General features: G+C 36.0%; 1 protein-coding gene across 1 annotated transcript; it reads right to left on the bottom strand.

The window, feature by feature from the left end:
* Positions 1-1,455: 1,455 nt before the first annotated feature.
* Positions 1,456-4,671, bottom strand: LOC116190275 (exopolygalacturonase-like). Its single transcript, XM_031519956.1, has 5 exons — positions 4,338-4,671; positions 3,347-3,655; positions 2,676-2,965; positions 2,361-2,580; positions 1,456-2,109 (listed from the first exon to the last, which is right to left on the bottom strand). The coding sequence occupies exons 1-5, from the start codon at positions 4,542-4,544 to the stop codon at positions 1,876-1,878; spliced, it is 1,260 nt and encodes a 419-aa protein (XP_031375816.1). The 5' UTR covers positions 4,545-4,671; the 3' UTR covers positions 1,456-1,875.
* Positions 4,672-10,111: the final 5,440 nt, after the last annotated feature.

Below are 10,111 nucleotides of genomic sequence, written 5' to 3'. Positions count from 1 at the left end.
GCTGTTGAGGAGGAGGTCAAGAAAGAGCAACAACAACACCGGTTGTTGAGGAATATTCTCGGTGAGGGGTTAGGGGCAAAGGAGGAGGAGGAATAGTCGGAGGGAAGATGATAATGCCGACGAGGAGTTGCAAGTAGAGCAGCTGTTGCTTCCTTTTGTGTTTTCTTCCCTTCTCCTCTCTTACCTTTTATTTGTCCTTGAGAATTCCTTTTTCTTATTTGAGTGCTAGCTAATTCGTTTTCTCTTTGAATGATGATTGAGAATGGTTGGGAGAACCTATTGTAAAGATTTTGTTTGTCATGGTATAAGCTATCAATATTAATTTGATTTTTGTTAAATTGTGGTGGCTTTTGTTTCGTCTTCAATTTCGTGGGAGGAGTTAAGCTGACATCATGTTGCTAACTTTTGACAACATGCCATCACTACCTTTTTTTGAAAAAAATTAAGACGTGGTACGATGCTTCAAAAGCGTCGACTCAGGCCTTCTTTTCTTTTTTTTTTTAAAAAAACTATGCCGATGTTATTTAATGTCAACCTAGATTTTGTTTTTCCGAACGTTTTTAAATGCATCGGCGAAAGCAAGGCTTTGGCAACGCTTTTAAAAGTCAACAAAGACTTGTTTGCATCCGCAAAGGTTGGCATTTGGTGACGCAAATGAGGCATCACCATTGGTTAAACATGTGCCGATGCTTATTAAGCGTTACGTTAGGCCGATTTGTTGCGACACTTTTCATTATAATGTGATTGGACCTATCGCGACTGTGCCTAATGTGACGCTTACAAACCACAAGCATCGCAAGACTTTAGGCGACACTTGAAAGCGTGACCACAGGTCCAAAAAAGCGTCGCAATAGGCTACTTTTCTTGTAGTGTTAACACGATCACTACCCACTCGTGACTCAAAACTCACATATATGTTACATTCTTATTTAACAAAAAGGGTTATATATATACACCTGCCGATATATATGGATTGGTTCAATAGGTTTGGCAATAATTTCTCTTAAGTAATGTCTTAGAATCTTGTGAATTGTGAAAATTAATAATTGAAAGTTCTTTATAATTAATAAGCCGATTCAGCTTAAGCTCTTTGAGCTTCCAAATGCCATGCATACCTGAAAAAAACTTATATTTGGCAAAAACAATAAAACAAAAGGGGATACATATGTGTCCTTCTTCACGTGGACGTGCCGTAGCTAGTTACGTTATTATTATTATTTTTCCAACTGAAAACAAAAATATGATGTTCTACCGAAAAAATATATATATTTTGGGTAAATGAACCTCGTGTTGTTAGCAGGTACATGCCTTGATTACTCACCAAGGTCGATATACTTCATGGCCCAACTACATTTTTCATTTTTCATATTTTTAATTTCAAGGAATACAGGCAAAGGCACATGGAAAACAGATATCATAGAACGTCCTAGCACGCCAAGTTACCATATCTAAACCAGTTTGCTCATCTTACTGCAGAGATTGTCGACATATCACGAAGATGTGCCAAATTATAGTTGAAAATTGTACATACGCGTAATAGTTGCCAACAAATTACTATTTTCTGGACGAGTAAGCTCTCATGATTCTCATCACCTGACTCAATTCGCAAAGCTACTATAAAATAAAACTTTTCGTATATATGAATCATTCTTTCCCAATCTACATTATAAAGGAATGCTCGAAATGTTGATATAAAGCCCGCGATGATATTCATCATCATCATGCCCTTAAATTGGCATAAAAGAATTTTCCTTTTATTCCCACCTTTCCTTGCATTTCCTTATATCCTGTTTTCCAACGCTGAGGAATAGAAAGAATGGCAATCTCATCATCAATTAATCAACCTGATAGGTCGATCCATGGACGGATTGAATCTTAGATGAGAGCACAAGAAGGGGGGTTTTGCTTCCCGGAGAAGGTGGGCTTGGCGTTGGTGCACGAAGCAGAGATGGGCAGGGGCTTCCTTCCAGTGTAGGACAAGTCAATGTCGGCCAATTCGATGCCTTCGCATGGGAAAAGCGAGCTGCAAGCAAGCGAAACGGCCACGAGCGAGGCAGAGGTACCCCTGATGTTCCTGAAGTGGACGTCGTGCACCTTCACCCTTGATGCCTAGTCCCAGCAACCCCGATAAGAAGAAGTTAAAGATCATGTATCGAAAAGAACGACAAAACCAAATTGGTTTGTGTCTATAAGCAATTGGATCCGTATTCACTTGAAAGTTCAAGCTAATAGGATAGAAAATTTAATCATCTTGTATACCTAAATTTTTCTTTTCACGTTTTTCTTATGTCTTATTAAAAACTTTTATTGCAACAGTTCGACAATATAAGAAATGGTACAGCGTTTTATGTGTGTATTACCGAGAGTTTCTGATGGAAGCCGTAGTACTGATCGATGAGGATCGGGTTGGCGACATTGTTCATGACGATGTCTTCGAAGACGATATCGGAGGCTTCGAGCTGCAGCTTGCCGGGGAAGGTCTTGATCCTCACTCCATTCGTGGTCCCGGTCAGCGTGCAGTTCTTGACGTGCACTCCCCTCACGTCCTGCTCGTTGGGGTATTTCCCAAGGCTCCCGATGCTAAAACCATAAGTCACAGTCAAAATAAGAATTCTCTAATGCTATTTTCGGGGAAGGCATGAGGTTCGAGGAGGCACTACGAATATTTCTATTACCTGATACCATGGCCAGGCCCGCATTGGATGCCGGTGACAGAGATGTCAGAGGCACCCTGGATGATGCCAAGGCAGTCGTCACCGGTGGAGATGAAGCTGTCGGAGATGTTGACGGAGCTGGTGGTGCTGATGTGAATGCCATCGGTGTTAGGGCTGTCACCAGGAGCAGTCAGGTTGAGCTTGGTGGCTGTGATGTTCGACGAGAATGTCATGGCAACGTGGAAGCCCATGCTGTTAAGGGAGGTCACCCCATCGATGGCCACATTCTGGGCTTTGTTTAAGTGAATGGACTGCACCCATAGGAACGAAAATTAAGCTATTTACCCAAAAAAAAAGGTAATAGTAATAAATTTTTTAGGATATATATTGGTTTTAAGCAAGTCTCAGCAAGGGAGATGAAATAATAGGAAGTCCCATCGAAAATGATCGAATTTCAAACCTTTTTATTTCAGGTCTAAAGCGAGTCAATTACTAAACTGTATTTATTTGAAAAGAATATCTGCTTTATGATAAGATCTGCAGAAGCATAGTTAAGTTTACCGATATATCCAACGAATAAGAAGAAAGATTCAGAAATTATATGATTCGACTTTGTTACTGGATGAAGGAAATATAGGTGGTCGGGTATAGGCTATAGCTATAACTATTAGGAATGTAGAAATGTTACTTACGACTGGGAGATGTTGGCAATCGGGGTTGCTCTTGCAGTCATTGTACTGCCAGAGGTTCTGGCCCTGGGCATCGAAGACTCCGCCCTTGAACACGATACCATCGACCATCTCGATTGTGAACCAGTCACCGTTAGTGTACACGCTGGGGTCAGGCAAGGCCAATATAGTTCCTTGGACCTCGACCGTGACCGGGCTCGAGGTGCATGGGCCTTGGAACACGACCGCCCCGGTTATGTACGACCCTGGTGGGATCACCAACTTCGCTGGCCCGGGTCCTTTGCATGCAGCATTCCATGCTTCAATAAATGCCTGCATTTTATCAACTGCTGATTACTTCACTTAATATTATGGTATAGTAAAATATTTTCCCAAAAAAAAATCATCGTGATCCTCGTTAACAAATATTAATCAACCTTGACCGTTCCCAACCAACAATGTAATATACATTCTGTTATAATAATATATTCATAAATATGTTATGTGATGCAATTATTTAATCGATTGACAAAGTGTAAAACTAGCAAACACACGACGAGTAAAAAAAAAAAGGCGGGATTAAACTCTTTCAAAACTTTGCGCTTAGGCTTTCTATAGGAATTCATTGGCTAAGTAACTGCCCTACTAGGCTCGAGTACCGGCTGTTTGAGGATGTTATAGGGGTCATCTTAGCCCATCTTTGTATTGGTTGGTTCTAAATTTCTAATTTTCGAACTTTGATTTCGTATTTCACCCAAAAAAATAATTTACGTTTTCGCATACGTATTCTTTGCTAAATCATTTCAAGGGACTAAATCATATCTAAAGAGCAACCCTACTTGCTCTCATAAACAACATCTACAAGTCGAATCTCCCAAAAAAAAAAAAAATACTGTATACATTTGTATACTTCTTTTTGTTTTTGTTTTTCTCGGCCGTATACATTTGTAAACCTTTTTATGATGATGATGATTATTACGATGATGATGTTGAGTACATGATCATTGTGTGTTACCTGAGCGTTGTCAAACAGGGGGTCATTCGCCTTGGCGCCAAAGCTGGTAACATCGACAACTCCAGCCTCTTGAAGAAGCCCACGGCGAGGCTCAAGGCTGTAGATTTTGCCACGGGCCGCCACCTCGGCCACACGAGACATCATCACGAGAGCCAAACCTAGCACAACAACATTGCTAGGCCGAAATAATCTCCTCGGGAATGCCATTATGTTATAGTTAAATTTGTGACCTTCAGGCCTCTCCGATCTCAGCTGCGGCTTTGTTTCCCTAACTCCAACAAAAGTAACTACGTAATAGAGAAACAAAGCCAAAGGGCTCCTAAGAGATTTTGGGATTTTCAATTCAAGAAGAGAATTTCTCCTTTTTGTACCAATTTTTTTTTTATTAATTGGCCATTTTGGGGACTTCTTGTTTCCAAGAAAATCGCTTCTATTCAGGTGGGTCTTTTTCCGTTTTGTCCTATGAATAGTGATTGACTTTCCACAAACATAGGACTGCAAATCATCATCGTAGGGCCATCACTCAATGTCAAAGCGGGGAGCTCTGCAGCCGTCGAATAGACAACCGAAATTTTTCCTAAAATCTCTCACTTTCTTTTTTCCCCCAATTGGATAAATTTTCTCTAATATTAGCAGAAGTACTGATTGGATTAAGACATATATATCGGGTTGCAGGTCAATGGATTTCCAAAGATAAAGTGCATGCCCTTAACTTGAAAGAGTTTGCTATATTTTCACGTTCGTCGTTCATGCTGATCGTACGATCTTCTTCGTTAATAGACTTCTCTTTTGCAAAATTAATAAGCATCTCAAGGTGCAAGTAACAATGTATCAATAAGGTTCACATTCCCAAAACTGAAGCTCTCCGAAGACAATAACTAGCTACATGGTTGGGCAATGGTCCGATCCTTCTGAGCAGACTCGGACCTATGCTCGTATGTTTTGGCTATCTCATTTAATTTTGTCGTAAATCCATTATTCTGAAACTAAATACGAAAACTTTACTTTTCCAGAACTGAAGCTTGCCGAAGACAAAACTGCGTGGTTGGGAAATGACCCAATCCTTCGAAGCAGACTAGAACCTATGTTCGTATGTTTTGGCTATCTCGTTTAATTTTGTCGTACATCCATTATTCTGAAACTAACTATGAAAACTTTACTTTTCCAAAACTGAAGCTCGCCGAAGACAACTACATAGTTGGGCAATGGTCCGATCCTTCGAAGCAGACTAGAACCTATGCTCGTATGTTTTGGCTGTGTCGTTTGGTTTTGTCGTAAATCTATTTTTTTGAAACCAAATAGGAGAACTTTACTTGCGGGGCAGAGATAAAGAAAAAAAAGAAAAAGCCTACAGCCAAGGATGAGATAAAATTAAAATATTCAAAAAAATCATGCAGATGAATATTCCATATCCGTCCACCCACACAGCTTATGCCCGAGCTTATCTATCTCGTGGCCTTACAGGTGTTCACGTGAACCGCGAAATTAGTAGAGCGAATGCGCCTCATAATTATAAAATAAAATAAAATATCCTTCTACTGAAAATTGGTCGTTGACCCAATTTTACAATTACAGTGAAGATATATGAACGTACAATGAAAAAAAAATTCTAATAGTTAATAAAATGGTACAGATAGTCTCATAACGAGTATCGACACTAAACCTCTTGATTACCCGTAAAAGCGTGCGCCCACTGAGCTACATGCTCTCTTTTGCTAGAAGACCAAATTAAATTACTATTTCTAAATAGAATAGATAGATACACTAGAGAACAAACGAGAGACTAGCCAGAGAGTGTCGATTTGTGAAGATACGTTTAAGACGGATTATTTCTAGGGAAAATCACATTAAAAAGCCATAGTTTTTATATTTATTTCAGGTCTAATTAAATTTAAGTTTTGTCTCGTAAAAGTACCATAATTTTTAATTTTATTTCAAATATAGTAAGCTGTCCAACTCAGATAACGTTTTCTGTCCATTTGGTGACATGGACTTCACGGACATTTAAGTGGGCCCACATCTACATACGTGGCACCGCTCATTGCATGCCACATAATTAAAAAATTAGAGAAAGTTTAGAAATCAAAGAAAATTCATTAAAAAATTCAAAATTTTGAAAAAAACATTGTAAACACTACCAAAAAAAGAAAACACTGCAAGCATCTATCTATCTATCTATCATCTTAATATACTAAAACTCTTGTTCATATATAGAAGTTATTTATCCCTCTCATTTTTTTTCCCATTTTTAATTATTATTTGCCATAAATTTTTTATTACATTTGCCACAAATATAAAAGGGATGTGGATAGGTTTTTTCTTTTTTTTAAAAAAAAATAAGTTAAAACTTTTCTTCTTATAATTTTTATTATTAATTCTCTTTAAATTTAAGTATGTATATATATATATATATATATATATATATATCTTTTTCTGGTATTTACTACTTGATATTTCGAAGTTGACTAGATACTACGGTTAATCAAGATCCAAGCATGCTCGACCCACTAAGGGATAAACCTCTCATTATCGTAAATTTTCTCCAATCATATAACTTACACTTGATGCTTTATTTAAGGACAACAAGCGTAGCTCACCTAAATACAACTAATGTTGATAAAAGCATATGTCAATTCGTAACCAATTTAAATAGGCCTCTTTTTAGTTGTGATTTTTTTGGTGTGTACAACTTGATATTTAAAAGTCTTCTATGTCCTATCAATCTAGGTTCGAGTGAGGTTGCCCCATTAAAGGATAAAAAGTATATTTCAATTTTTTCACCAATTTAAGTAGTCTTTTTTAATATGTGATGCTTGAAGGGTTCTTTATTTTTATGGTGAAACTAATGTTAAGGTAACATATTGACTGAAACTAATTCTTATTTGGTATTAACTTGGTCTTGGCCATGGTATTCTTTTAATAAATATTGAACCTATTGCAAGAAAGTTCGTTTACCTAAAATTAATGAACCGCTTAAGGCCTATTGTATTGCGACAATGACATTCTAATTGGAAATATTTAAACTTTACTCATACAATATAATATTATTACACAAACTACTATAATAAATCGAAAAATTCGAAAAATTTTTCAAACCGCGACTTGGACTCACATCTTCCTAGTATGAAAAACTAAAACTCCTGTTTATAGTAGCCAATGTCAAGTTGTTGAAGTTTTGCCTTTTTATTTTTATTTATGCCCTTTAGAACATATTGTCCCAGCAACGGAAAATACATTTATTTTTGTTTTTCATTTTAACATTCTTCAATATGATATCAATTAGAAAAGAAAATTCTTTTCTTGATAATCACGAAAGTTTAGGTAATTCGATAATTGAAAGATATATTACACATGGGTTCTTATATTATCTTTTTAATGGATAAATAAAATGCTTAAATAAAGGGAAAATAACTTCATGTATTCCAACTTTTACATCTTATCTTAGTTTTATCCCAACATAGATTTTTTTTTTCTAAGGTATCGTAATGTTAATAGTTTGGTTTCAAATTTATCCCGCCATAAAAGTTTTGTCCATTTTTAACGGAAATGCCTGACGAAACTCGTTAATTGCTTGACGGAGCTGACATGGAGAATGTGTGGGTCCCGATATAAGGAAAAAATTACACCATATATCACAACATTTTTGTTGATTCTCGGTTTTATCCTAACCTTTTGATACTTTCTCAATTTTATCCCACAATTTCGATAGTTTCTCAATTTTATCCCAATTTTTTATTGTTTTCTCAATATTATCCCAATAGATTTGGATAAATTTGAGAATTTATGAAGGGATTGGGATAAAATTGAGAAAAAACAAAAAGGTCTGAATAAAATTGAGAAAATATTAAAAGGTTGGGATTCATGGTGTTATTTTTCTCTTGTATTGAGACTCACACACTCTCCACATCAGTAAAGTCAAGCAATTAATACGACATGTCAGCATTTCCATTAAAAATGGACGGAATGTTTACGACGTGATAGATTTGACACCAAACCATTAACGTTAAGATGCCTCAGAAAAAAAAATCGACGTTGGAATAAAACTAAGACAACATGTAAAGGTTGGGATATACGATGCAATTTTTCCTCAAATAAATATACATGTGTGGTAACCTTGCCATTTAATGTTCCCTCTTCGTTGTAAAATTATACCTTTTTCACATTTGTAGTGTACACCTTTTTTTTCTTTTCTAATTTCACGTTATTGCCAATAGTTTTCATTCATCCGATCTTCTCAATATCATTTCACATCTCAAGAAGAAAAATGTTCAACTAGTAGGAGCAAAATGATGAGTTAAACTAAAAAAAAATTTAATAAAACATTTTAGATGCTCTTGATATAATGACGTGCTATGATATATTATTGCAAATGAGCATATATATATACATATGTAATATATTTCAAATATGAAGATGGTATTGAACCTATTGAAGAAACCATATATATTTTATAATAACTAATGATATTTTTTTACATGGCAGATTTATGAATCAATATATAATTTAATCTACTTAAAAAAATATAACATTCATAATAAGAATTTGCATATCTTATTCGCAGCATAGCACTGGTGTTCTCGTTAGTTATAATATTATACTTGATATCCTTTTACCACTTTAGGTATAACCAAAAGTGCATAAAAAAATAAAATAAAAATTGCAGAAATTTTTTCTCTAATAGGAAAACGATTTTTTTCGTTTATAGCTCTCACTTGGAGATACAAAAGATGGAACAACCCTGTAAGAAGAAATAAAAATAGATGAACTGCATAATTAGTATAAAAATTATATGAACTGCATATTTAGTATAAGAACTTGATATGCAAATTATTGCTCGGAGCGATCATCCATTTTAGAAATATAGTTACAAACTGACATCGGAGTTTGGGGATCACTCTTGAAGATACCAAGGATATGTACCATTCTTTTTATGGCAACACCGGAAGTTATGAAGTGTAGAAGAACCCGATAAATATTATTTTAAAAAGAAAAAAAAAAAGAGATAAACCGCATGACTATTATAGGAACTTCATAATAAAATTATTTTGCATAGCAACTGTACATAGTAGAAATAAATTTATGAACTGAGATGGGAGTTTAGTGCGCACTTGAAGATACCAATGGTGAGTACAATAACTTTATGGCTGCAACGTCAAGATACCAAAGATGGAAGAACTCGATAAATCTATAACAAAAGTAATTCGATGAACTTTATAACCAAATTATTGTTCGCAATGATCGTACAATATAGAAATAAATTTACGAACTGATAGAGTTTTTCACCAAAATGGATCTGCTTAGTGTCATAAGAATTTGAGAAGGGAAATATATATTGTTACGTTGCTCGAAGATGTTGCGAGCAGAAACGCCGCAGTATGAACCGATCTCCAGCAAGTTTTTTGACTTTGAGATTGTGTAGGCTCAGAGAACATGATAGTCCAACTGGAGGTGTGGAAGCTCGTACTGATTCCTCAACTTCTGGATTAGGGGGTACAGAGAAGACGACCAAGCTTCAGAACCGATTAACCGAAAATAAACAAGTAAATAGAACGAAGCAATGAAAGGTTAAAATTTGATGTAGCAAGTTAGAATTTGAATCGTCCGTGAGTCGTATGTGAAGCAATGGATTTAGCAAGTCAGAATTTGATGAAAGCAAACTCGAAGATGCAGATTCTTAGAAGCTATGGAATGACATGTGTTGAACTCAGAAAAAGAGCGAAACGGTTATCTATTGTGGAATGAAGTGGTATGGGAAGATATAGCTAACTGTGGGA

Source organism: Punica granatum, unplaced genomic scaffold (genome assembly GCF_007655135.1).
Source record: "Punica granatum isolate Tunisia-2019 unplaced genomic scaffold, ASM765513v2 Contig00410, whole genome shotgun sequence".
Taxonomy (NCBI): Eukaryota; Viridiplantae; Streptophyta; class Magnoliopsida; order Myrtales; family Lythraceae; genus Punica; species Punica granatum.
This window is presented reverse-complemented; position numbering and strand designations above follow the sequence as displayed.